General features: G+C 55.5%; 1 protein-coding gene across 1 annotated transcript in view; it reads left to right on the top strand.

Moving 5' to 3' along the window:
• The window catches only part of LOC310919816 (microtubule-actin cross-linking factor 1-like), a 131,000-nt gene that overhangs the window by 24,402 nt on the left and 80,146 nt on the right, over positions 1 to 26,452 (top strand). The window contains exons 2-30 of the mRNA XM_083879362.1: positions 1,989 to 2,050; positions 3,003 to 3,092; positions 5,503 to 5,580; positions 7,006 to 7,098; positions 13,018 to 13,184; positions 13,813 to 13,925; positions 14,018 to 14,124; positions 14,530 to 14,649; positions 14,755 to 14,850; positions 15,085 to 15,212; positions 15,308 to 15,401; positions 16,087 to 16,241; positions 16,519 to 16,795; positions 17,202 to 17,330; positions 17,577 to 17,654; positions 17,782 to 17,943; positions 18,477 to 18,581; positions 19,117 to 19,212; positions 19,529 to 19,654; positions 21,580 to 21,732; positions 22,227 to 22,381; positions 22,767 to 22,893; positions 23,339 to 23,522; positions 24,038 to 24,207; positions 24,463 to 24,641; positions 24,832 to 24,970; positions 25,358 to 25,551; positions 25,705 to 25,867; positions 26,333 to 26,416. Coding sequence (XP_083735488.1) covers positions 1,989 to 2,050; positions 3,003 to 3,092; positions 5,503 to 5,580; positions 7,006 to 7,098; positions 13,018 to 13,184; positions 13,813 to 13,925; positions 14,018 to 14,124; positions 14,530 to 14,649; positions 14,755 to 14,850; positions 15,085 to 15,212; positions 15,308 to 15,401; positions 16,087 to 16,241; positions 16,519 to 16,795; positions 17,202 to 17,330; positions 17,577 to 17,654; positions 17,782 to 17,943; positions 18,477 to 18,581; positions 19,117 to 19,212; positions 19,529 to 19,654; positions 21,580 to 21,732; positions 22,227 to 22,381; positions 22,767 to 22,893; positions 23,339 to 23,522; positions 24,038 to 24,207; positions 24,463 to 24,641; positions 24,832 to 24,970; positions 25,358 to 25,551; positions 25,705 to 25,867; positions 26,333 to 26,416 — 3,824 coding nt within the window. The remainder of the gene's footprint in view (positions 1 to 1,988; positions 2,051 to 3,002; positions 3,093 to 5,502; positions 5,581 to 7,005; positions 7,099 to 13,017; positions 13,185 to 13,812; positions 13,926 to 14,017; positions 14,125 to 14,529; positions 14,650 to 14,754; positions 14,851 to 15,084; positions 15,213 to 15,307; positions 15,402 to 16,086; positions 16,242 to 16,518; positions 16,796 to 17,201; positions 17,331 to 17,576; positions 17,655 to 17,781; positions 17,944 to 18,476; positions 18,582 to 19,116; positions 19,213 to 19,528; positions 19,655 to 21,579; positions 21,733 to 22,226; positions 22,382 to 22,766; positions 22,894 to 23,338; positions 23,523 to 24,037; positions 24,208 to 24,462; positions 24,642 to 24,831; positions 24,971 to 25,357; positions 25,552 to 25,704; positions 25,868 to 26,332; positions 26,417 to 26,452) is intronic.

The raw sequence follows: 26,452 nt of genomic DNA, 5'->3' as shown, positions 1-26,452 counted from the left end.
TTCTTCTCCACGTGCCGGAGGGAGCAGAGGCTCTGCCCTTCGCTGCCGGGAGTTTTTTCTAAGCTGCTCTGCCGGCCACAGGGAGCGGTGAGGGTTTTGCAGAGCCCGGGAGCACCCGGAGGAGCCGGGAACGGGCGTGGCGGTGAGAGGATGGTGGCGACGCCGCGGAGGAGGAACGGCCGCTGCCCGCGCCGGGGGCACCGGGGGTAGGAAGTGGCTTGGTGGGAGGAGCTGTGGCCCAGAACTCATCCGTCCACACCCTCCGGGGAGCGGGAGGTGAAGCCAGAAGACCCTTCCCCGGGCGCTGCCGCTTTGCCCGGAGCCCAGCGCTCGCCCATCCCGGGCTGGGGCGATGGAGAGGCGGCTTCTCTCCGGGGAGAAGAGGCGGCTCAGCGCCTGCCTGGTGTGCCGGATGTGCTGCATCGGTTAGTACCCACTGCCCACGGCCTTTATCCATCCCGAATGGACACCAGAGTTGGGAAGGGACCCGACACTGCGCCTCTGGAGGGGTCCGGTGAAGGAAAATCCCGAAAACCACGTGGGAGTGACACAGCTCCCTATGGCCGGCGGTGCCAGGCATCAGCTCCTGGAAAGTCGTGCCAAGGCTGGAGCCTGGCGGGATGGGAAGTGAGGGTGGACGTGGTTCAGCCTACAGGGAGTTTTTGGCACCTGGTTACGTGCCGTGGCCTGGGGGCAGAGTGGGACACAGGGAGGTGACGCTTGTGTCACCCTGTGCCACGTGTTTGCGGTGCTTTCGGAGGGGGAAGCCGCGGGGTGGGTGAGGAAGAGAGGAAGAACGTTGGGTAGTGCTTTCCAGTCTGGGTGGATGAAGACATCAGGAGGTTTTGCCGAGGGTCCCTGGGGCTGGGCAGGGACCTCCAGTGGCCTTCCATCCCAGGAGCAGGTTCTGGGGCTGTCCTGGGGAGCTTGGCCTGGGAGATGCTGGTTTTCTCCTTTTTCCCGATTTTTGACTTAAAACCAAAGCAAGGGGTGCTGCTACCTGGTAGACCCTGATGTCAGAGATGTGGTTTGTGGGAGCAGGGCTCATCCTTTTCTTTCCTGAAATATCCATGGGGTCCTCTGGGCTGGAGACACAGTGCTCGGGGTGTGTGCCATGGATTGATGCTGGGGATCTCTCTGTGCTCCAAGATGATGTTGTTAAATCCTGCTGGACACAGGGCTGGCTGCCAGGGGGGCTGAGTGGGCCCCCCTCTGCCCTGTGGGACCATCTCCTTTCACCTGTTTGCCTGTGTTTTTCCTCTGATACTATTTTTTCATGAAGCCAAAAGCCTGCCTAGAGCTCCCCCATCGCTGCTTGGCGTCAACACAAATGTCCCATCCCGTCCCCCTGCCACCCCTGGGGACTGGGACCTTCTGGGGATGACACCCACATTGCCACCCTGTCCCAGCAGCACTCAGAGCTCTTGCCAGGGCTGAGCTGTGGGACAGAAATAAACATTAAATCCTGGCAATCCAATGAACCAAAAATACAGTGGCAGAATAAGCTGCTAATTGCACGCGCTGGCAGTGCCCGGCCAGGACCTGTTATGGGACATCTGGGGGATTATGTAACACCCTAAAGCCTTCCAGGAGTGGGCAGGGGAGGGGGACACCCTCCTAAAATTGGGCAAACCCCCCTTTCCCTCCCCGTGCTGCCTCTGGGGGAGGCCCAGAGGGGATGAATTCCGGGGGTTCAGTCAGTGCTCACCTATCCCAGTCATCCACGCTGCTTTCGTTAAAAATCGTTATTCTCACCAGAAAAAACCCGGTGTATTTTGTTCTGACTCGCATTTCCCTGCCTGGGGGCCGTGCTGGAGCCTCATGAACAGCCCCATCCCACACCATTCCCTGAATAAGCTGCCTCTGTTCCCTGGGATCCGTGCTGGCACCGCCGGCGATCCCTCTGTCTCTTCCCGTCATTTTCAAAGTCGTTTGAGTTTCTGCATGAGAACCACTGACCAAGGGCTGTCTTTGTCTTCTTTTGACAGATGAACGGGACAGAGTCCAAAAGAAAACCTTCACTAAATGGGTCAATAAACACTTGATGAAGGTAAGAGTCACGGATTTTGTTATAAAGCCACTGAAATGACCATCTCTCTGTTGCAGCTCAGGGCTGGCAGATAAATGCCTTTTTAAGGGTTTTAATTTTATTTTTATTTTTTTTAATGCCAGGACTGTTTGTTTTGAGTGTTCATATGAGTCAGAGCAAAGCAGGGTGTGCTGGAAATGTGCTGGAGCCTTTGGAGGGCACTGTAGCATCACCACACAGTCCTTTTATTACCTTTCCCTCCTAGGCACCTGATCCTTGCTTAAAATGAGGCTTGAGCATCCTGGGGGAAAGGGGGGGATCCTGACTCCCCCACTCACACCCCCTTGTCAGGAAAAAGGGGCATTTTTGTCCTTTGAAAGATGCTCCAGGGTGGAGACAAGGTCCAAAGTTTGTTGAGCAGGATTAACGTGGCACCACGAGGTGCCTCCTGCTTTCTTGGTTAATGCTGGGTGGGTTTCAATTAATCCTCCATTTGCCAAAGAAAAGGAGGAAAAAAAGTGGTTTGAGCACTAGGTGTCCCAGCTGTGTTTTCATGCAGCTTTGCAAAGCTCTGCGCCAAGCTTTTGGCTGCTTCCTAAACCTTACAGAGAAGGGGAAAAACAGAGAAAAATCTTGAGGCTGTTGGGGGAAAACATCCGGGGATTCCCAAGTGAGTAAGAGCCCAGGACAAGGTCTGGGTGTTTCGGGGAAGAGAGGCTGCACGTGGTGCCCATGGAAAGCTGCCAGGTGGGAGCTGTGTTTTGGGATATGCTGTGAGGAATGTGAGAATATTTAAATTCAGCAGGGGCTGCCCTTCCTGCAGCATCCTAGGGTTAACCTGGAGTACAGATGGTGCCACGGTAGGATTTTGTGTGGGAAATTGGCAGCAGCTTCTGCCAGGCTGTTTGGGAAAGGGGAGGCTGCTTTCTCTGGTGATAATTTTGGCTTCACTGATGGCTTTTCCCCTCCCCAGGTGCGTAAGCACATCAATGACCTCTATGAAGACCTGAGAGATGGCCACAACCTCATCTCCCTCCTGGAAGTGCTGTCAGGAGTGAAGCTGGTGAGTTCCCAGGGCAGGGCAGGGATTCTGGAGTCCCCCTAAGCCCCCTCCATCCTCTCCCTCTGCTCCCCTTCACCCTCAGCCATCAGCTGTCTTTTCTCACACCATGGTTTCAGTTTCAAATGTCTGTCATTGTTTCTTTTATTATTAGGAATATTATTATTTACTATTATATTTTTCACTGTATTTTTTATTTCTTTATTTTTACTCAAACCTCCCTTCCCCAGGCTGGTCTCTCACCTGATTAAGGTGCCTTGGGTAAAGCCCTCTTCTTGCCAAGTTTAACACAACTTCACCTTCCAGATGTGGCTCCATATTTAAAATCATGGATAACAGCACAATTTGATCAAAACCTGCTTCTGTGGCAGCGTGCCCAGTAGTTTATCTCAGATGTGACACTCCTGCCTCACGCTCAGCTCCTGGGTTTGTAGCAGTCATTGGTGCAAACCTCTCCCTGTGCCTGGAGCATCGTAGAATTCCCCCTCCTTCCTCCTCCTCCTCTTCCCTCTCTGACTGACACATTCCCTCAGCTCTGGGAAGATCCCAATTGCTGTAGCACAGCAGGAATTATTTTAGTTTCCCCCAAAAATAGGATCTGGGCAAAGATCTCCTACGTCCCTCCGTACCCTCCGGAGATGCCAAATCGGTTTTTGTGGGGGCTGAAAACTTGGATTCACTCTACTTGTGATCCAGACAGCTTCCTGCTCTTCAGCTTCCAAAATCAGGAGGAAATTCCAGTGCTGGAGCCCAGGGCATACCGGGGACTCAGCCACCTTCACCCCGTGCTGTTGCTGTCTTTTTTGTTTTGTTTCTCCTCGTGCCTGGGTGTCACATTTTGGTTTCCATCCTGTGTCCCTGCCGTGCCACCCCTCCTGCCACCGTCCCTCCCGTCCTCCTTAGCCCGTAGAGCCGCCAGCTCAGCGGAGCCTTCGCCTGGTGACAGCACCGGCCTGGTGCCGTGCGAGCAGCGAGGAGGAGGAAGATGATGATGATGAAGAAGTAGGTTGAGCCTGCCCCCAGCCACAGCATCCCCCTGGCAGTGCCACCAGATAATCCAGTGTCATCCCAGTGCTCCTCTCCCTGCGGGGTTTGGGATAAAACCCATCCTGTGCTGTGCTGGAGCAGGGCTGTGTTCCCGGGATTTGGATTATCTGTGTGTGTGCACTGTGGGGTCAAGCTGCAGGCAGGCCACGCCACCCACCCAGTGTGACAGCATGTGTCCCCTCCACAGGGCGGGAGGGGACAGGGACGGGTCCCGCACGCTGCTCGGGGCCACTCTGAGGGCTGCACACCTTGCACTGCATGGACAGGCTCTGGGCACAGGCACCTCCTGGGATCCTGCATGGGAGTGGGGGTGGGAGTGAGCACAGCACTGCCCCAGCTGAGGGTCAGACCCCAAAATGTGCCCAGCTGTATTTTTCAGCCCCTGTGCTCAGGGGGGTGATGATGGCCTTGTGCGGTGTCACCTTTGGAGCGCTGCAGGAGGAGCTGGGTCACCTTCCCAATGGTCCCCTGCAGCCCTGGAGATGTTCCCCTTGGCAGGGACAGATTTTCTCTTGGACGGACTGCTCTTTTCCTTCAGTCTGGAAAAGGAAGGTGACTCGGAGCACTTGGGGTGTCCCAACAGTTCAGAACATGGTTGTGGGGTGTGTCTCCCCACCATGGCTGGAATTAGATGGTCTTTAAGGTCCTTTCCAACCCAAAGCTCCTGTGATTCTATGAACATCCTGGTGATTCCTCATATTGAGGCTGGGATTTGGTTTTGGGTGTCGCTCCTCCTGCTCCTGCCAATTCAAAGCTTCCCATCCCCTTTCCCTGTCCGTGGCTCAGTTGATGGATACCTCTGGAAATCCCTCACCTTCAGCAGCAATGGGCAAGGCCCAGGGTCTCATATGCCCCTTCCCAAGGGATTCAGAGGTACCTGGAGCAGCAGCCCCTGCCATGTATGAGAAGAGCTGGAGGGGCTGGTGATGAGATCTGGGTTCCTCTGCCATCAGTGGGAACCTGCCTGAGTCTTTCTGTCCTGCCTCTGTTTCCACCTGGACAAATTGGACTCTGTACCTGTTTGAGTCCATCCTTTTGCTGAACCCTCTTCTCAGCTTGTCTGGCTGTCCATGAGCTGGGCAAGATCCTGTCTTGGGATCTCAGAGGCTGAGCCAGGCCTGGACACAGACCCTGGATCTTCCCACCTCCATCTCCCAGCAGGGCATTTTAACCTCCTTCCAGCAGGACTGTGCATAGCAATGACCTTATTTACTCCAGAACAAGGTAGAGCAGGATGTGTGGGGGCACAGGGGGGTCACAGCAGCACGCTGACAGTTCCCAGGGGGGTTCACTGTGCATGTGGGGTGTTGCCAAGCCCAGCCCAGTCCCAGTAGTCTGACCTAAAACTGCTGCCTGTCTCTTGCAGCCGCGTGAGAAGGGGCGGATGCGCTTCCACCGCCTGCAGAATGTGCAGATTGCCCTGGATTTCCTGAAGCAGCGACAGGTAAGGGCTGATAAAAGCTCATCCAGCAGAGCTGGGTGGTTTGTGGATTCTTTCTCTTGTCTGAGGCTTTGGAAGTAGTCGAGAAAGCAGCGTCAGCCTGCACTGGGGCGTGCCCGTCTCTGTGGTGCTGGTTGAGGATGGCTTTCAGGGGGCTTTTTCCCTGTGGTATTGTGCCTCTGGAAACCAGCCTGCACACAAAAACCACTGTGAAAAAGGGACCTGACCCCAGCTCTCAGGAGGGGTTGGCAAATGTCGCTTCTGCACCCCAAAAGCCTCCTCTGGGGCTCCCTGGCAGATCCTGGCTGTGACACACCAGTGCCTTCCCACCAGCTTCTGGGGAGATGTGGCAGCTGGCTCTGTCCAGCCCATGCATCCTTGACCTTGGGGCAGGCACTGGGGGTGCCTCTGTGTGGCATCACCCCTCTGGATATCAGCATGGACTTATTATCCCTCAGGTTTTGGAGGGCAGGCTCTCTCCACCAGGCTTTTGGGAGGTGCTGGCCCCTCAGTGCCTGTGCTGCTAGCAGAGACCAGCTGAGTTCCACAGCCCTGGGCAGATCCTGCCCGGGGCAATGGGATGCATCCCAAAACTCGTTGGCTCTGTAGGTGAAACCCCCACAGCCCGGGGGTGGCTGGATGTCCTGTTCTGCCTGTTGGGTCAGGTTCTCCCCTCCATGATGCTCCCAGATATGCCAAGATGCTGCTGCTGATGATGATAAATGGTACCAGTTCATGCTGAAGCAGAGACTTCTCTCCCTCACTGCTGGCCTGAGGGCACAGAATAAATTTGAGCACATTCCCTACTCCAGGGAGGGTGAACTGCTTCCAGCCCCCTCCTCCTCCTCCTCAGTTCCTTGATAGAGACATTTTGCCAAAGGCTCTAGGGAACTTGTTTCTCCACTTGGATGAAACAGCTTTTTCCTTTGAAGTGTGGTGGCCTTGCTGGGATGTCTTACCCCAGACACTCCTGCCAGGGAATGATCCCTGGGGTCCTATGGAGTGCTGGGGAGAGGGGACTTCCCCAGGGGAGGAGTGAGGGTGTTCCGGCCTTCATTAGAGCTTGGTTTAGAGCCCAGGCTGGATATAAAGCATGGTCATCCCCTTTTTCCCCCTCTCTCTGTGGTCTGTAGCTGCTCAACTATGCACCAGTGCTCAGGGCTTCGGGGACGCTGCTCTGTGAGATGAAGTAAAGCCATTAAGTGCTGGGAAAGCACTTCTGGATGGAGAGTGCTGGAAACATGGAAAAATCCTCCCTGAGACAGGAGATGAGGTGGCATCTCTGCCTCTCTGGGAAGCACTGGGATCTTCCTGTGTGCTTGCTCCTCACGAGAGTGCCTGGGATGGCCCTGGGGACAGGGATGTGTCCCCTCTTCTCTCCAGGTGAGGCTGATGGGGAAACTTTAACCCTGTTTCCTTTTTTTCCAGGTGAAACTGGTGAATATCCGCAATGATGACATCACAGATGGCAACCCCAAGCTCACCCTGGGGCTCATCTGGACCATCATCCTCCACTTCCAGGTAGGACATGGAATTTTCTTGCTAGGGGATGCGGGGCGGGCGTCGGGAGCGTGTTGTCTCTCCGGGGCAGCAGAATCTGCATTTTCCAGTGTTTTCTGTATTTTCTATGGTGATGTCAGCACACGGATGGGTCTGGAGGTTCATGGCAGTGTCATGGAGACCACATTGGGTGAACAGCAATATGCAAATTTCATTTGCATAATGAAATCATTAGTGACAGGTTGTGTGCTGTGGCCTCTGGGGGATGTTGGCCGTGGCTGTTTGCTCAGCTGGAGTCTCTGGAGGAGAAGAGCAAATTTGGAAGGGGCCATGGGCTGCTATCCCAAGGCACTCCCGGCCCTTTGGGTGGTCACTGCAGCCACAGAACTTTTCATTGGGATGGAATGTGTCAGCTGGGTGACAGCACAGGGGTGAGAGAAGCTCCCCAACCCGGGACTGTCTCCAGCAATTGTGTGCTAGAGATGCTTTTGGAAAAACGAGTTTTGGGTCTTTCATAGCTTCAAATTATCTAACTGTAGCTCTGATGGCTTCAGGGGGATGACGTGTGGCCATCAGTGAGTTGGCATTTGGGGTTTGCTGGGCAGTGCTGCTGTCAGCAGCTCGTTGGCCGTGTGGCATCAGCTCTGTGGGATCTGCTGTATCCCAGCTCCCTGCCTTATCCCTGCTGGCATCTTCCAGACAGGACTAGCGCTGGCTTTGAGGCTCTTAAGGAAGATTGCACTGGAAGATTGTATTTTTTTGGAGGATGGGCAGTGCCTCAGGGAGAGGCTTTGTGGGGAGCATGGGGCTGAGCTGGGTGTGAGGCTGCTGATGAGGCTCTTCCCAGGCTTTGGCCCTGGGAAGCAGCTAGGGTTGAGCAGGCTCTGGATGGTGATGAGTCACCGTCATCTCCGGTGGGGCCCTGGCTGTGGCATCTTGTCCCTGCTGTCCTTGTGGTCATCCAGCTCTGGTGCATCCTCTGTTGCAGGAGAGGGACATCAAGAGGTCCTGGGTGTCCCCTCCACGCCTGGCTGGGAGGGGACATTGCCACCCTGGCGTGTGGGACAAGGCGGGTGACAGAGGAGCCAGGCTGGTGAGCCTGCGCGTCCTCCTCCCGCTGCACTAACGGGATTTTTTCTGGGGTTGTAGCTCCATTGTGAACCTCTTAATCTCCCGTGTCCCAGTGCTGCTGCCTGGGGGCAGGCGGCTGGGAGAGCCCCGGGAGAGGTTTGGGATGGGATGGTGCTGGTGTGGAGCTCAGGCACCGGCCACCTCCGGTGTGGTGACAATGAGGGGGGTGCCCCGGTGCCCTGGGGGCTTTTCCCTGTGCCTTGGCAGCTCTTGTGGTCACTGGTTTCCCTTAGTCATCATCTGGATTGCTCCTTGTTGAGCATTTCCTCGTGGAATGTTTCCCTGCTTTCCTGGGGCTGAGCTCAGTCCACCCCCATCTTTATGCCCCCTGCTCCCCAGTTTTTGTCTCACTCCCACTTTTGGTGCATGTTACCCTGTCCTGGTCTGAGCTGGCAGGCAGAGTTGGGATGCTCCGTGCTCTTCAAACCCCCGCCCTGGGCAGACACAGGAGCCACAGGAGAGAGGCAGGGCTGGGGCCAGGCTGGGATGGACAGCATCACGCTCCTGTTCCTGTCGGGACTCTCCGACTGCAGCTCCCTGGAGCGATGCCGCGTCCCCAGGGCACCTGGAGCTGCCCCTCTGTGCCCCAAACTGAGTGAGCCCGGCAGCAGTGTGGGCCCCTCAGTTGGGCTTTTTAGGGCTCCCAGAATTAAGAATTAAGGAGTAAACCTCCCGAACTGGAGAGAGGCAGCCCTGCGGAGCCGGCTGGCGAGCATGCAGAGTCACTCTGACTCCTCCCTGCTTTTTCATTTTTTTTTCCATTTCTCTCCCACCCCTTCCTTTATTCTACCTTTGCCAACCTTCCTTAGGTTTTGTGTTTTATCCCCGTCTTCCCCACCCTCTCCCACTCCCCTCCTCGCTCCGCTGCCTGATTCCTGCTCCCTGTTTGTGTTGGCAAGGGCCGTGCTCCAATTACCTCATATTTGGAGAGAAGGACGCCGCAGCCAATCCCCGCTTCCTCTGCTTTTAGGTCAAGTGATTTCTGAACTGCAGTGAGATGCTTTGAATTTGTCTTCTCGCAGCGCCCAGGCTGTAAGATGGCTGTCTGGAGCGGCGGCGGTGGCGGCAGGGCTGGCGGGAGGGGACAGCGACAAGGGGCAGTCCGTGGAACGCTGCGCGCCGGGCGTTTGAGCCGATGAAGCCCGGCTTGGGATTTATTCGGGAGCCGGCGACTCGCTCAGCTGCGTTCCTGCCGGCACCGAACGGGAGGAGATGGGGAATTCGCTGGGCTGCGTTAAAGAGCAGAAGGAAAAAGCTGTGGGGAAGGCACCGCTGTCTCCCAAAAAAAGGGTCCGCTTCAAACGGAGGCGGAGAGGGAAGAGGAGAGCGATGCCGGAGGCAGCCCCGCAGGAGGAGCCGCCGGCGCTGGAGGTGGCCGAGGATGAGGAGGCGCCCAAGTCGAAGGCAGCCCCTCAGCAGGAGGGAGGAGAGGAGCCCTCTGGCAGCCGGCCCCGCGGCGGGGACCCCGATCCGGCGGCGCTGCACCCCGGGATCATCGTGCAGGTGAAGGAGCGCTTCCAGGGGGAGGTGCAGAAAGCGCGCCTGGTGCTGGAGCCGCAGCGGCCGGGTGTGGCGGGAGCTTCCCGGGAGGAAGGCACCACCGTCATCGCCCGCCTGCTGGAGAACCCGGCCGAGAAGGACTGCGAGAAGGCGGTGAGCCGGCTGGTCGAGCTGCAGAGGAGCGGCAGCTGCCGGGCCGTGCTGCTGCCCCTGCGCGCAGGGGCCGATGGCCCTGCGGCGGCGGGGGGACTCCTGTCCCCGACCAGCGCGGCGTCCGGCGAGGAGGCAGCGCCCAGCAGGGAGCCGGAGGCCGGCAGCGCCCTGGATGCCTGGGGGAAAGGAGGAGGCAGCGACGATCCCAGCTCCAGCGCCGCATGGACGTGTTCCTCCGCAGCAGAGCCGGGCACCGTGTCCGAGCTGTCCACACCGTCCCCCATGGTGGATCAGCTGGAAAACCCCAGCGTGGGGAGAAGCTCAGGGTTGCCATCGTCTCGGGCCGGGGAGGGAGATGGTCACGGGCTGCCGGCTTCCCGCAGCCCGTCCTCCTTCAGTGGCAGCGCAGCCCGGAGCTCCTCGGGGTACGGCAGTGACCGGCCGGCCAAGGGCACAGGAGCTGGTGGGACCACGGTATCACCCTCTGATGGTGGCCTCAGGCTCGCTGTGGAGGGCCGGGCTTGCAGGGGGAGCTCGGGGACAGCCGGAGCAATGGTCAGTGTGTGTGTGTGTGCCTTCGCCCCCTTTCTGCAGTGGGGTGGGGGGACGCAAATCCCACCCCTGGGTCAGTGGACCCCAAATCGTGGTGGCTCCTGGGCATGGTCGTTTTGGTGAGGAGCAACCTCGTGCTGAGCATGGGTGGCAGGATGCTGAAGCAGAAAGCTCCTGAAGTCTTTTCCCCTCCAGCATCTCTGCTGAGAAAGTGTCCTTTGGGGACCGACCCGTCCTGTCCCTTGCTGGGAGTGACAGTCCCTGGATCCAGTGGGTGCGGCTGGTGGCTGCTGTCCCCAGTGGCACTCGTGGCCTCAGGGCTGCTGGCTCAGGTGTCCTGTTCTGCTGCCCATGCAGGATGAATGATAGCAGGATGAACATGGAGACATGAGGGTTTTGCCTGCTCCAAGGGGTCTCCAGGAGGAACAGGAGGGGATGATGCTGTGTTTTGGAGCCTGTTGCTGTCTGGTGGTCACTCTTTTGGGGGTGACAATGTGGGCAAAGGTGCCTTTAGGTCTGGTCAAGCTGTGAATGCCCTAGGACAAGTGTGTGGTTCGAGGGGCTGTGGCCCTGATACCTTTGCCAGGTTGAGACCAGTGTCACAGCCACAATGTGGCCTTCAGTATCCTACCACCAGTTGCTTGATGCACGAAGCCAATGCTGGAAGGGTTTGGCCCCAAGTCCTGCGAGTTTCCACTCTCTTTTCTTGCTGGTGCCTCCCTAAATCTTTGTCCTGTCACAGACATGTGAAGAAAGGAGGGTGGAGCTGGTGCCGCACCCTGTACCTCTTTAAGCACATCTCTAGGAGAGTTTCCTTCAAGGATGCTCTCAGGGAAGAAGCCCAGTGGTTGGAGAGCCCCAGTGCTGTGTCAGGGATTAAAAATAAAGGATTTATCAGAGATGGATGCTATGAGGTGCTCCTGGATGGGCAGCACTGCTGGAGAGCCTGGGTGAGGCACAGCTGGTGAGTGGGTTCACAAGAGGGTGAACTCATTCTGCCCTTAATTAAGAGCCAATTAATAAAGGGGTGTTGAGCAGAGGGAGGTTTGTGGGTCCTCCTCTGCTCCCTGCAGGCATAGAGGGTCTCATCCTGCATCCTGCTGTTCACCCAGCTCGTCGTCCCATCCATTCCAGCTCTGCCACCAGGTGCTGGCTCCGACATCCCTGGGGAAAGCCAGCCCCGGGGCTGGAGGAGTTAAAGGCAGCTTTGGCAGTGTGGTAGCAGCTGACAAAGAGCAGTTTTATGTGTGATGAGCGTATCAGGCTGGAGAGGGAGGTGAGCTGCAGCATACCAATTACACCGGCAGCATCCGCCCCGCCGGCGGGAGAGACGGATAATCCCGCAGGTCCCCTGTCTCCTGCCTGCAAAGGGATGTCTGACAGCTGGGACCTGAGCGGTGCCAGCACCCAGCTGGGTCTGTTTTGGGGAGGGAAAAAGCAACTGGGTGTTTTCAGGGCTTTGGGTAGGGCTGGGTGCTGGCACACCTTCTCCCTGCAGTGCCGGGAGGAGGAATCCGGGGAGCAAACAGCTACCTTGCCTTTCCTCAGGCACCTCGGAGAATCCGAGTGGCTCCCATCCTCCCCTTTGTCCTCTCCTTAATTAAGGGGAAGTAATTGTACTAAGAGGGGAGCTGGAGAGGGGAGGGTGAGGAGGAAGCCGTGCCAATCAGGAATATGCTGGCATGCGGGGACACGTGCTTGGCGTCACGTGCCAGTCTGGGATTCGCAGCCAGTCCTGTCTGAGGGGTCCGTGACTGTCGCTGTCTTTTATTGGGAATTGGGTCACAGCACCCCCTGGCACCAGCACCCCCTGGCACCAATGAGGCAGAGGGGGAATGTCACATTTTTCTCCCCATCCTTCCCTTTTCCCCCACCACAGAGCTGCTCCGTGGCTGGAGGTCAGGGACAAAACTCGTCTCCAAGTGTTTTCTCTCTTCTTAAGTTGGTATTTTTTACAACAGGATGCTCCAGGTGGAGCTCCCCTGCCATACCTGCAGCCCCAACAAGAGATATTGGTGGTGGTCCCTCCTCATTGCCCACTCTGGCTGCTGCTGGGTGGGAGTCACAGTTCTTGTGGGAACTTTTGGTGTCTGAGGGTGCTGGGACACCTCGTGGTGGGTGCTGGGCAGGGGGAGTGAGGGTACAAGAGGGTGTTTGGAGCAGGGAGAGGCAGGAAAGGACCTGCCTGGGGCCTCCTCTCTCCAGGACATTGTGTTCCCAGTGAGGCGTGTCCCTGTCTGGTGGGGACAGGGATGGTGCAGAGGGAGCGGCTCTGGTGCTTGTTGGGAGCTGGGGTTTACTGTTGTCAGCTCGTGTCCCAGCTGGGCTGGGCTGGGCTGGGCTGGGCAGGCAGCCCCTGGTGCTCCTGTGAAATGGGGTTGGAAAATGTCTGGCTCTGGGTCTCCAGCCTGCCCAACCCACAGCATGCAGGTCCAGGCACCCCTTCCCAAATTCCTCAGCCATCCCCTCTGCCCCATAGTGACCACGAGTTTCCTCCTGCCCTTTCTGGTAGCCAGGCCTGGGGCAAGTTCATAGAAACTGGATGTGCCTGATGGAAGTTTCCCTGCTCCTGCACTCTCCCATGGCTGTGCTACTTCCTTCCAGATCTCTGACATCTACATCAGTGGGGAGCTGGGGGATATGTCAGCCAAGGAGAAGCTCCTGCTGTGGACACAGAAGGTGACAGCAGGTTACATCGGGGTGAAGTGCACCAACTTCTCCTCCTGCTGGAGCGATGGCAAAATGTTCAACGCCCTCATCCACAGATACAGGTAGGCTGGAAGAAGCAATGGGAAGTGTCATGAGGGTGGGGGGAGGGATGAGGATTTCCCAAGAGTCCTTGCTCACCACTGTGGTCAGTGATGGGCTGGAGTGCTTGGAGATGTGGGTGAGGCAGGCAAGGAGCAATGTCTTTTTTACCTGGAATTATCTCTTCTACCAAGTAGCTGTGGAGGAGGGGATGCTTGAGATGAGCAAAAATTACATCAAGTTGCAGGAAAAAAAATCTTAATGAGGTTGGGGATAGAGGCAGAAAAGGAAAGCTTTTAAACTCTTGAGTACTGCAGTGGTTACATGTCAGTGCTGCCCTTTTGGTCTCCATGAGCAGGAGCACTTCCATCCATGCTTTTATCCAAGGATCTCAGAGGTCTCCTGAGCAGCACTTACTTAGACCTCTCTTGATTTCTTCTTCCTTAGCTGGGACCAAGAGGTTTTTCTTTGCAGCCTGAACTCCCTTCCCAAACAGGATGAGACAGGGAAGTCCTGCAGCCCAGGTCCCCTTGGAGAGCCACCACACTGGCTCAGACCAACCCGGGGAGCCATGAATGGCAGTGATGCCCATCCAGGATGCTCTGCCCTGGCCACCTGGTGCTGGTTGTGACTCTGGGGTGTGTCTTGCAGGCCAGATCTGGTGGACATGGAGAGGGTGCAGATCCAGAGTAACCGGGAGAACCTGGAGCAGGCCTTCGAGATCGCTGAGCGCCTGGGGGTCACACGGCTGCTGGATGCTGAAGGTGGGTGGCCAGGGCATGTGACCAGGGCAGGGAGATGCCAACCTCTTTTCCCACTCCCTTTCCTCACTGTCTTTCTGCTTCCCTCTTGGCAGACGTGGATGTGCCCTCTCCAGATGAGAAATCTGTGATAACTTACGTGTCTTCAATCTACGATGCCTTTCCCAAAGTCCCCGAAGGAGGAGAAGGGATCAGCGCCATTGTAAGCACTGCTGCAGGCTTTGGGGCTGGAACAGCCATTTGGGAGGCAGCTGGGGCTAGTGGGTAGGGTTTGGGAAAGGCTCTGTTACCTGTGGAAGAGAGCTGAGGAGAGGGAAGAGCCTCAGAGGGAGGAAGTCCCCATTGTGGTGTTTGCCCTATTACCTGCTGGGGTGTCTGTAAGGCCACAGCACTGCAGGAAAAATGCTGAGCTTCCAGAGAGCAGCTGGCAAAGAGGATCCTCTTCCTCCCTGTAGCTGGGGTGGCATCACAGCAGCAAGACTCTGGCACATGATCCACCCTGTAGCTTATGTGTGGCACCTCAGTTCCCTCTGTGCTCTGGGCTCTGACTTATCCCAACGGAGATTTGCCCACCAGCAGTGCTTGCAAAGACACTCTCGCCCCACAGGAGGTGGACTCGAGGTGGCTGGAGTACCAGACCCGTGTGGAGTCCCTCATCTCGTGGATCAAACAGCACACAATACTCATGTCAGACAAATCCTTCCCCCAGAACCCTGTAGAGCTAAAGGTAGGTCCTGGACACGGTCCCTCCTCAGTGTGTCCTGTGTCCAGTGCTGAGGGACGGGTGGTGGCATTCCCCAGAGTGGTTCCTGATGAGCCTTTCTCATCCCAGGCACTTTATAACCAGTACATACACTTCAAAGAAACTGAAATCCCAGCGAAAGAGCAGGAAAAAGGACAGATAGAGGAGCTCTACAAACTGCTAGAGGTAAGGATCATCGTGGCTGCCCAGAGGCTGGCACGTTGTGCTTTTTAAGCAAGACTAAACTGTGCTCAGTTCAGGTTTATTTTGGAATGGAGAAGTGGGAATAACCCTGAGGATAAACAAGGCAGTGAGCAGCATGCTGCAGGAGCAGAGGCAGAGGCCCTCTTCCCTTGCTGTAATCCCCAGCCAGCTCAAGGAAGAGGTGAGAAATGCCATTCTGCTGGTGTTTTCCCCCAGGTTTGGATTGAATTTGGACGAATCAAGTTGCCCCAGGGCTACCACCCCAACGATGTGGAGGAGGAGTGGGGCAAGCTCATCATTGAGATGCTGGAGCGTGAGAAGCTCCTGCGGCCGGCGGTGGAGAGGTAGGTGCTGTGCCCATGGCAGGGACATCCCCTGCTCCTTCCTCTGGCCAGAGGGACCTCCAAAACCCCTCCCTCATCTCCCTCTGTCATTCCAGGCTGGAATTGCTGCTACAAATTGCTAACAAAATCCAGAATGGTGCTCTGAGCTGTGAAGAAAAGCTCACCCTGGCAAAGAATACGCTACAGGCTGTGAGTGGGGGGCTGGGTTTCCCCCTCCCAATTGCATTGGTTTATTTGTTTTCCTACTCTTCTTTTGTACCCATCTCCTCCCCTCTCTTCTGCCTGGGGTGATGGGTTCCCCTGGACAGTTTTCCTTTCTTTTCTGCCCTTGAGCCTGTCCCAGAGGTGCTGTAGTGGAACTCGTGGACATTTGGTGATCCACAGATCACTCTGAGGACAGGAGGACAGGGAATGATCTTGTTCTCTGGGAATACAGCAAATGAGGCTGGATATCTGCAGAGATGCTGATGTGGAGGAAAACAGCATGTCTGGGAATATTTTTTGTTGTATAATGAGGCTTAAAACCCCCAAAATCTATTTTATTTGCCTGGCAGAAAGGACTCAGTAGCAGACCCTGGGTAGGGAGAGGTTTCTAAAGAGGTTTTCTTTGTTATGGGAGAAAGAGACATTGGTTGAAAGGGTTGGGAGCTAAAAATGGTGATCCCATCTATTTCTGGAAGCTTTCAGGTCATCTCCAAAAGTTTTTCTAAAGGGGTTGTCCTGGGTGTGTTGTGGGGGGATGGATTCATTTTCTGCTCCAGTTGAGCTCATGGATCCAAAGGTGTTTCCAGTCTCCAAGCTGGGGTGCTGTGGTGTTCTCCCTGCCCCTCCTGGACTGAGGGGACTCATCCCTGAGTGTCCCATGTCCCCTCAGGATGCTGCTCACCTGGAGTCGGGCCAGCCAGTGCAGTACGAGTCCGACGTGGTGGTGTACCTGCAGGAGTGTGAGGGGCTCATCCGCCAGCTCCAGGTGGACGTGCAGATCCTCCGGGATGAAAACTACTACCAGCTGGAGGAGCTGGTGTTCAGGTGATCATGGAGAGGGACACTGGTGGTGAAGCAAAGGGCTGTGGGAACCTTTTCCATGAGGTAAAAGCAAATCTGTCCCTGCCTCTGGCATCGTGGTTGTGTGGGACATGGGGACACTGAGACAGGGTCTGCCATCTCCTGTGTTCAAACCCTCCTGGCTGCAGCCAGAATTTAGTAATTTCTGTCCCTCCCTCAGGGGCTGCACATCTGCTCCCTGTGGGGCAAGGAGGAGGAGCCACATGTCCATCTCCTTACCCATCCTTGCTTGCTTCCCCAGGATCGTGAGGTTGCAGGACGAGCTCGTGACACTGAGGTTGGAGTGCACCAACCTGTACAGGAAAGGTCACTTCTCCACCTTGGAGCTGGTGCCCACATCCACGCTGAGCACAACACACTTGAAGGGCGAGTCTCTGACCAAAGGGCTCCACACCTCCTCGGCCTCCTGGTTCAGGAAGCCAATGACCAGGACAGAGCTGGTGGCCATCTCCTCCTCTGAAGATGAAGGCAGCCTCCGCTTTGTATACGAGCTGCTGGCCTGGGTGGAGGAGATGCAGGTGAGTGCTGGGCCAAACCTCCTGCCTGCGCTCAGACTGATGTGGGAAGCTGCCCCAGGCCTTTTCCTGCCTTTATCTGTGAATAGTTGCTTTGATGGTTTGTAGTTTTTGGAGATCTGAGGCTTCTGTCTGGAGCTGGGTTTTCTCTCTTGTGGTCCTGCTGGCCAGTGGGGATCAGAGGAGCCTTTCAAAGCTGGAAGCAGACCTGTGCTGATGCAGTCACTTGGTCTTACGTGGGTGGGAAGCTCATGTAGGCTGTCCCAGAAATATTCAATGCTGGAGCACTGGCTTAGGATCTTCTACCAGGACTGGGAGGTGTTTGTTTCTTCTGGGGTGACCTGGGAGGATTCCTGGTGTACCTTTGAGAGAAGAATGAGCAGTGCTGACCTGAGCCTCTTGGTTTCAGATGAGACTGGAGCGGGCAGAGTGGGGCACTGACCTGCCCAGTGTGGAATCCCAGCTGGAGACCCAGAGGCACATCCACGCCAGTGTGGAGGACCTGGGCTCCAGCGTGAAGGAGGCCAGGATGTATGAGGTATGGTGGGAGCACAGGGCATGGCCCCACATGGAGGCTGAGGGCATTGGGATCAGCTCTTGTGGGTCACATTCCTGGGACAGAGGTGATTTTTAAGGATGGAGCTTCTGAGTTGATGCAGTGCTGCCCTGAGCCATCCTCTCCACCTCCTCTTCCTCACAATGGAGCTGTGGAGGAAGATTTGGTGATGGGGTTCTGAGTGATGCTGCCCTGTGATGGGTAACAGGATCATTTCTCATCCTCCAGGGTAAAATGTCTGCGAATTTCCGTGCCAGCTACACGGAGACCCTGGGCAAGCTGGAGACTCAGTACTGCAAACTGATGGTGAGTGGGCTCCCAGCACTGCCCATGGTGCCTGGGGCCCATCCCTGCCCCAAGGCTGAGGAGTGGGGAAAAAAACCATCAGCTACAGAGCAGGGAGGAGGAATAATAAATAATTCTTTGTGTCCAGGAAACCTCGAGCTTCAGGCTGAGGCATCTCCAGAGCTTGCATGGATTTGTGTCCCGGGCCACTGCTGAGCTAATCTGGCTGAATGAGAAGGAGGAGGAGGAACTGGCCTATGACTGGAGTGACAACAACCCCAACATTGCAGCCAAGAAGAATTATTTCTCAGTGAGTGCTGGGAGGGCAGGTGCTGCTTTTGATCCACTGTGGAGCCCTCAGCTCCCAACAGACCTGAATTCCTGAGGCTGGATGTTTCCTCCCAGCTCACTGAGCTTGTTGCTCTTGAACAGAGCTGATGGAAGCTCTCCCAGAGCAGAAAGTGAAATGGAAATGTGTGTTCAATTGAATTGCAATCAAAAAGGCATCAAAATATGTATTTTTATCATTATTTTGGAGCTCAAGGCATCTCAAACTAGTGGGGGTGAGGGGAATAAGTTTGAGCCAAAGAGGAAGATTGATTCCTTTTTAAAGCAGTATAAACAAATTCCCATCTTTCCCCAATCACACTGTGTGGAGCTGAAGAGGTCCCTGGGCAGGTTTCCAGTGCTTGTTTAGGACACGGGAGGCAGATTCCTGTTGGGAATGAGGCTGTGGTGCCGTGCTGGGATCTGCTGCTACTACTTCCTTTAACACACTGTGTTAGTTAGACACATGGTCTGGGTGAGATCCCAGAGCTGAAATTTGGACTTTCCCTCCTGCAGGAGCTGACAGCAGAATTGGAAGAGAAGCAGGACATCTTCCGTTCCCTCCAGGACACGGCTGAGCTGCTCTCCCTGGAGAACCACCCGGCCAAGCAAACCGTAGAGGTGATCAGGAACCTAGCAGAGCTGTGGGGTTCCCAAGGATCAAATGATCTCAGCTGGAACTGAGAGACTTGCAGCCCCACCCCACAGTGCCTGATTTTAGTGTTCTGTGGTGGTAGGACATCAGTGCAGTGGTAGAGCTTTTTAATTTTGGGAAGTGGCCGTTTCCAAATAATCCCCCCTCAAATTAAGACACAAACACACACAGCATGGGCCTTTCCTGCAGTGAGGTGATGCAGGGAATGGCTTTGGCTACCCTGGAGTCATCCAGGCTTCCAGGGACACTGTAGTGATGAAGCAAAGGGCTGTGGGAACCTTTTCCATGGGGTAAAAGCAAATCTGTCCCTGTCTCTGGCATCGTGGGTGTGTGGGACATGGGGACACTGAGACAGGGTCTGCCATCTCCTGTGTCCAAACTCTCCTGGCTGCAGCCAGAATTTGGTCATTTCTGTCCCTCCCTCCAGCTCCTGTGTCCTAACTGTTCCCCTCGTGGCTGTGAATGCCCCTTTTCCGGAGCTCTTTTCCATGTTTTCCACAGGCCTACAGTGCTGCTGTGCACACCCAGTGGCAGTGGATCAAGCAGCTCTGCCTGTGCGTGGAGCAGCACGTGAAAGAGAACGCTGCCTATTTTCAGGTATTTGGGACCAAATTCCCTCAGTCCCATCCCCTGAATCCCACTCCATGAGCTCCTCACACTGCTGGGGGAGAGGGAAGGAGGGATTTGGACTTTCTCTGGGATATCTGTTAGCTGTTTCCTGAGTATTGCTAGGGGGAAGGGGGATCAACTTCCCTGTAGTTCTGATCATCCACGTGGGATAATACTGCCCATGCAGCCCTAAAGCCAGAGCAGTGTCAGGAGCTGCTGGCTGAGCCATTGGGGTGCTCCTTGCCTGTTTTCAGGCTGCTCAGGGGGCTTGCCCAGGTTCCTGTGACCCTTTTTGCCTTGGCAGTTCTTCAGCGACGCCCGGGAGTCGGAGACGTACCTGCGGAACCTGCAGGACTCCATCAAAAGGAAATATTCCTGTGACCACAACACAAGCCTGACACGGCTGGAGGACCTCCTGCAGGACTCCATGGTGGGTTCTCCCACACCCCACCACCCTGCTCTGGTCCAGCAGCGTTGCCTGGGACACCTCTTGCTTCCTCAGGGAGAACCAGGCTCTTCATCCCCACAGTTTGTTGGGATGTGGTTTGTTTTCCACCTTTGCTTTCCCTGGATGGGGTGCAGGCTGTGCTGTGGCTGTCATTTAGAGGCACCATCTGACCTCTGTGTGTCCTCAGGGTGAGGAGCAGGTAGACTGTGCTGTCTGTGTAAGGTTACAGCCTGATGTGTGAGCTGCTTCTGCCCCTGCCATGCCCATCCTGCCATCCTGCTCAAGTCCTGTTAACAAAGGCAGGGCCTGTAGGATGCTCCTGGTTCTGCTTTGGAGTTGATGGAGAAATGCCTGCTCTTTATCCAGCCCAAATCCTGTGTTAATCCATCCTGCTGGATGGGGGAGAGCCAGGGCAGCCTGGCTGTGCCAGAGGCTGATCTCTGAACACGTGGCCTGGCTTAGCTGAGCAGGCACTGTCACCTTCTTGCCTGATTTGGCCTGAAAAAAAACGACCTAAAAACAACCCCCCAAGGAGCAAAGCATCAGCTGGTGTTTGACACCAGGGCCAGGGGAGGATTTGGGCTGTGGCTGAAGTGCTGAGCTGTGCTGGCAGCATCAGGAGGTGACACTGAGTGGAGGCAGGTGGTCACTTTGCTCTTAGCAGGGTGTCCCCAGTGGCTCTGGGGTGCACTTACTGGGGGTGATGGGTGCATCAGCACTGTCTTTTCTCCTGGAGGCCTGGGGGTTCCCCCATCCTCTCTGTCATGGTCTTGGGGTTGTTCTGGCCTGTCTGTGGTGCTGCCAGGACATGGAGCAGCCAGCCTGGCTCCTGGGTCTGTGTTTGGGAGCCCTGGAACATCAGGAGTCTGGTAGGTGCCATTTGGGGTGGGAGAGGCAGTTCTGGGCAGCCAGAGAGTGGCCATAAACCCAGGACTGGGGCAGCTGCCCTGAGCTCATCTATATTACTCTTTCTTACCTAATAAGTTAAAGTTGTATTTCTTCCAATCATGCTCCCTGGGACAGGCACAGGTAGTTTATTTAATCATTTATTATTTTCTTTTTCTTTTATTTTCTTTATTTTCTTTTTAAACCATTAAATTCTCCTCCACTGTTGTAGCACACTAACCAACCCCAGAATAATGAGCATGAGGGAGAACCTTTTCTGGGATCCTTTTTTTTTTTTTTTTTTTGAAACCTTTGCCAGCGCCAGCTGAGCTGTGAGCTGTCACTAATCTCATGAGCTGCCAGTGTTGTGATCTGCATACGTCTCCACCTGTGCCAGAGGCTGTTCCAGGGGAGCTTTGCACTATTCCCCCCCGGGTTGGTCCCATCACCAAACCCAGCAGGGATTTGTAGGAATCAGTTACCTCCAAAGCCAGAGGCCTGTGCGATTGCTCCACCCCGAGCCCCCTCTCCTGAGATGTTTTGTCCCCATAATTCATCATCTCCCATTTCAGCCATTGGTTTAAACACCACTTCATCCTTTGCTTTAAGAAGGGAGCATGCTTCCCTGGGCTCTCCTCCAGGCAGCTAAACCTCCCCAGCTTTGGGCTGGACATTGTCCTGCTCTCAGCCCCTCACAGCTCCTGGGATTTTATTTTGGTGGATGTTGTGTTCTCTTTTTTTTTTTTGTGCTTTTGAAAGAAAACGTTTTCTTGTCCTACCAGCCAGAGAGCCAGAGGTGTGCATGTGGCTTTGCAGGGCAGTGGGAGTAGCAGTGACCTCCGTCCTCCCTCCCATCCCATCTCCTGAGCCCTGTTCCCATCCTGCCAGAGCAGCAGGACCCTCCTGATGTGTTTGCTCAGCCCTTCCAGGCCAGCATTCGGGTGGGGGGGGAAGAACCAAGATGCCTGGGAGAGACCTCCCCTCACCATCCTTGAGCAACCCATCCTCCTTCTCCCTCCCAGGATGAGAAGGAGCAGCTCATCCAGTCCAAGAGCTCTGTTGCCAGCCTGGTGGGAAGATCCAAATCCATCGTCCAACTGCGGCCCAGGAACCCAGAGCACACTGTGAAGAGCACCATTCCCATCAAGGCTGTCTGTGACTACAGGCAGATCGAGGTGAGGGCTGGCAGGGTGTTGATGGCATTGGAAAGGGAAGGCAGGGACAAGAGACAAGGCAGGGGGATTGACAGGCCGTTGTGGTTTAGGATGAGCGCTGTAGGATCTGTCAACGGAAAGCAGGAGTGGAGTGGGAAGACGGAGGGAGGGAAAACGGCAGGGATGTTTTTCCTGGAGCAGATTTCCATGTCTCAGATTTATTCTGGGCAGGAGCTGGAGTCCTTTCCCCTTCCAAGGAGGACAGGCTTCATCAGCCTCAGCCAAACAAGCATGTGGGTGGCAGCCAACTCCCTGTAACTTCATTGTCCCTTCCTCTCCCGGCACGAGTGTGCCGCACTGCTTGGCACCATTCCAGGCTGTTACTTGATTAAAACATATCCATCTGTGTATTTTTGGGAGCGGGCTCACCGCAGGAGAGGGGCTGGCAGCAGGGACAGGCGTGCAGGTCCCTGCTGCTGGATTCTGATGGGCTGCTGGTGTTGTTGCTGTTGCAGATCACCATCTGCAGGAATGACGAGTGTGTCCTGGAGGACAATTCCCAGAGGACCAAGTGGAAGGTGATCAGCCCCACAGGGAATGAGGCCATGGTGCCTTCTGTCTGCTTCCTGATCCCCCCACCCAACAAAGAGGCCATTGAGATGGCCAACAGGTAACTTGGTGGCAGTCACAGGGAGACGGGGTGGTGGCATGGGAGGGGACAGATTTGGGGTGGGAATGGGAAAAGGGTGGAGATGGAGGTATGAAAGTGGTTTGTGGTGAGGAGAGGAATCCCTCATGGTTCTACAGTTGCAAACTCCATTGCAGTAGACTGCTGCAGTAGCTTGCAAAATTAAAAAATGACAATTTGGGAGGAGAGATCCCCACAGGGATCTCTGGCACTGAGCAGCACGAGCATCACTCCCGGCCTACTGCCAGACTGGGATCACTGGATTGGTGGGCTGCTGTCTGGCAGTGATGGCTGGAGGATTAATGGGGCCAGAGCTGGGTTTGCTGGGAAGATCCAGGACTGATGGATCCTCTCCTTCCCTTTGCAGGGTGGAGCAGCTGTACCAGAAAGTGATGGCTCTCTGGCACCAGCTCCACATGAACACAAAGAGCCTCATCTCCTGGAACTACCTGCGCAAGGACATTGCCCTGGTGCAGAGCTTCAGCATGGAAAAGGTACATAGGAGCTTCCCTGCCTGGTTCTGGGTTTGTGCTGCTCTCCAGGCTTCTCTGTGTGGCTGAAGAGAGGGGAAAACCAGAGAGTGCAAGACTGGGGAAGCCAAGGGTCTTTACACCTGGGACAGTGCACATCTTGAAAAGGGTCACAGTTTACAGTTGAGGGGAACAGCGGAGGAAAAAGGGAACAATTTACACCTTGAAAACCCGAGTTGGGGGGTGCTGTGCAAAAGGATTGCAGCTTTTCCCAGTAAAAAGAGCATCAGGAGTTTGCTGCTGCTGAGAAATTGTGAAATGAGCATTTCATTAGGGAGTGAGCACGGGTCTGATACAGAGGATTTACCTTTCCCCCTCTGAGAATACTCCTTGGGCAAATGAAGGCAGTTCAACTGGTGTGGAGGAAGTTGTTCCTGATGTTTGGATGTGCCACTTTTTCCACTCACAGCTCAGATCCTTGGCTCAAGGGGAGTGTCAGCAAGCCCTGAAGAGCCTCCAGGCCCACTACGAGGATTTCCTGCAGGACAGCCGGGACTCGGAGCTCTTCTCTGTGTCGGACCGGCTGCGCCTGGAGGAGGAAGTGGAGTCTTCCAAGGAACACATCCGGCAGCTGCTGGAGTCCATGGAGAACGGTGAGCTTCAAAGGGCATGATGGCTTAAGCAGGAGCTGTGGGAACTCATAAACAAAGGGTTTATGGAACAGCTTCGTGTTCGTCTTTTTCTGAGCTAGCTGGTTGATGGTGTGAGCAGCTGCTCTGCTTATTTCTCCATCTATCCATCCAAGTGTTCGGCCTTTGTCCAGCACTATTCCTGCAGAGAAGTCTTGGCTTCAGCCAAGCTGCTGAGTCCTCTTCCCCTTGTAGTGTTGGCAATGGGGATGCATTCCAAGCAAGGAGCTCTTCCTGCATTTAGTCTTTGGGAAAATACACGCGGCGGTGGCACTTGTGACACTGTGAGGCTCCCTGTGGCTGGACTCATTTCCAGGAGATTATTTAATTAACATATTCTCCATCTGAGCAGAGATCCTGGTGTCAGCACAAGGCTGTGCTCAGCTTTGGGGATCCCAGCAGGTCCTGTTTGGGACAGATATTGCCCAGTGGTGCTTGAGGGTGCTTGAGCTGCTGTTGTGTGTGTGTCTGGCCTGCAGAGGACAAGGATGAGACCGTTGCCAGGACATACCTCTCAGAGCTGAAGAACATCCGCCTGCGCCTGGAGGAGTGTGAGCACAGGCTCGTGAACCGCATCCAGACCCCGAGCAGCCCCCGGGCAGATGGTGACACCATCCAGGAGAACGCCATCCGCATTGCAGAGCAGGAGGTCAGGCCTGCTTCTGGGAGGTGGGGTGGGCAGGGGAGGGGTGGGATGGACACAGACCCAAAAATAGCTGTGGCTCCTCCACGTGGGCGAAGGGGTTGCAGGGTTTGAGGGAATCTCATTGCGCGGAAGGCAGTGGGAAGCCTCAGCAGGTGGGCTCCCTGCTTCATTTCCTAGCAGCTCCTTTGCCAAGGGCAATTCCTGCCTTTTCCCTGCCTGTTTGAGCTCTCTTTTCACGCTGCCTCCCTCCCTCTGCAGCGCACGCAGGAGGATCTGCAGCAGCTGCAGTCGGAGCTCCGGGTTGTGTCTGAGAGGTGCTACAGCTTCCTGGACAAAGCTCCTGCAGGGCCCAGTACGCCCCACCTGCGCTCAGAGCTGGACTTGGTGGTGAACAAGATGGAGCAGACGCATGGGCTGTCTTCTGTCTACCTGGAAAAGTGAGTGGGATGTGCCTCTGTTCCCAAATACCTTTCTGAGTGTTCCCAGTTCACTGAAGGCCTTATTTTGTCCCTCCAACACACCTTGTGCTGGATGTAACTGAATCCATCCCCCTGCAGCACATGGTGCAGCCTCCAGATCTGTGCCACATCTGGGATGTCACCATGCTGCCTCTGTTTGACTTGGCAGGTTGAAGACGGTTGATGTCATTATCCGCAACACCCAAGGGGCAGAATCCCTGGTCAAAGGCTATGAGGTGAAGCTGAGCCAGGAGGAGGCTGTTCCTGCTGACCTGGCAGCCATTCAGACTCACAGAATGGCATTGCAGGTTGGTGCTATTGGTTTGTCAGGCAGCACCCTTCCCTTTTTTTCTGCTGAATTTGGACTGCGGGACATTTTTCTTGCCTTGATGCATTTGAGAGGGTTTTGTGCTGCTGATGTGAGAGCCCTGATTGCTTTGCAAGTGTAGAGGAGGTGCTGTGGCTTGTGCTCTGTCTGCTGCTGTAAGACAGGGCCTGAACCAGTCTGACCTGGGAGCATGTTCCCCTTCATTCTACACCTCCTATAACCTCCCAGTTCTTTTGCAGGTTAAGGAGAGTGGGAAAATAAACTCATTAACCCCTTTGCAGCTTTGTCACCTCTGGGTGGGAGAACATCTCTGACTTGGTCCCTTTTGCTGTCAGTGACACTGACCCGCTGCTGTCTCTTTCTGCAGCAATGGCTGGGGGAGGTGAAGGACAAGGGCTCCGTCTTCTCCACGCTGGAGGAGGAGATGGCCAAGGCGAAGGAGGTGGGGGAGCAGCTGTTCAGGCTGAGGCAGGAGCGCAGCATCGACCTGGAGCGCTTCCAGGAGAAGGGGAGCCAGCTTTGGGATCGCTGGCAACGAGTCTGTGCCCAGATCGAGACCCGGTGAGAGACCCCCCTGCCTCCTCTCCCAGATTTACTCCCGTCCTTCAGCTCAGAGCTTGGGTCAGGCTTAGTGGTGGTGAATTTTTTCTAGCTGGGATTCCCACTGGTGGCGTTTCACCCCTCTCCTCTTAACCTGTCGTGGTTTTCTCTCAGCCACACAGAGCTGGAGAGCATCCAGGAGGTGCTGAGTGATTACCGGCAGTGCCACAGCGCCCTGGTCCAGTGGATCGAGGAGATCACAGCCCAGCAGGAGCTGATGAAGCCTGGCCAGGCTGAGGACAGCCGTGTGCTGTCGGAGCAGCTCAGCCAGCAAACGGTGAGGCAGGACCTCGTGATGTCTCGTTGCTGCCATGACCATGTCACTTCTTTTTTCATCTCTGAGCTTGGAAATATGAAAAGCAGCAGGGAAGAGGCTGCAGGCCTGAGCTGGGTGTCTGGGAAGTGGAGGACCTCTGCTTGACTCGAGGTGCAGATGAGGTCTTGCGTGAAAAATTAGAGAGGGTAAAGATTTTACCCAAAAAGCACAGGGATGCAAACCAGAATTCTGCTCATGTCCCCACAGCTGCTGTCATAGAATCCTAGAAAGGTTGGGTTGGAAGGGATCTCCAAGATCATCTTGTTTCCATCCTCCTGCCAAAGGCAGGGACACCTTCCACCAGACCAGGTTGCTCCAAGTCCTGCCTGGCCTTGAACACTTCCAGGGTTGGGATCCACAGCTTCTCTGGGCAACAGCTCAGCCAACCTGTTCTGACAACCATTTTTGTTTTGAATTTCCTTGAAGGCTTTGGCTGCAGAAATTGAGAAAAACCAAGCCAAGCTGGACCAGTGTCAGAAATTCTCCCAGCAATACTCGGCCGCTGTCAAGGTACAGCTCCCCCCCTGCACCTGGGTAGGGTGGGCT

Source organism: Zosterops lateralis, assembly GCF_965231275.1.
Source record: "Zosterops lateralis genome assembly, chromosome: 28".
NCBI classification, from domain to species: domain Eukaryota; kingdom Metazoa; phylum Chordata; class Aves; order Passeriformes; family Zosteropidae; genus Zosterops; species Zosterops lateralis.
The sequence above is the reverse complement of the archived record's forward strand: the minus strand, read 5'-3'. Positions and strand labels throughout refer to the sequence as shown.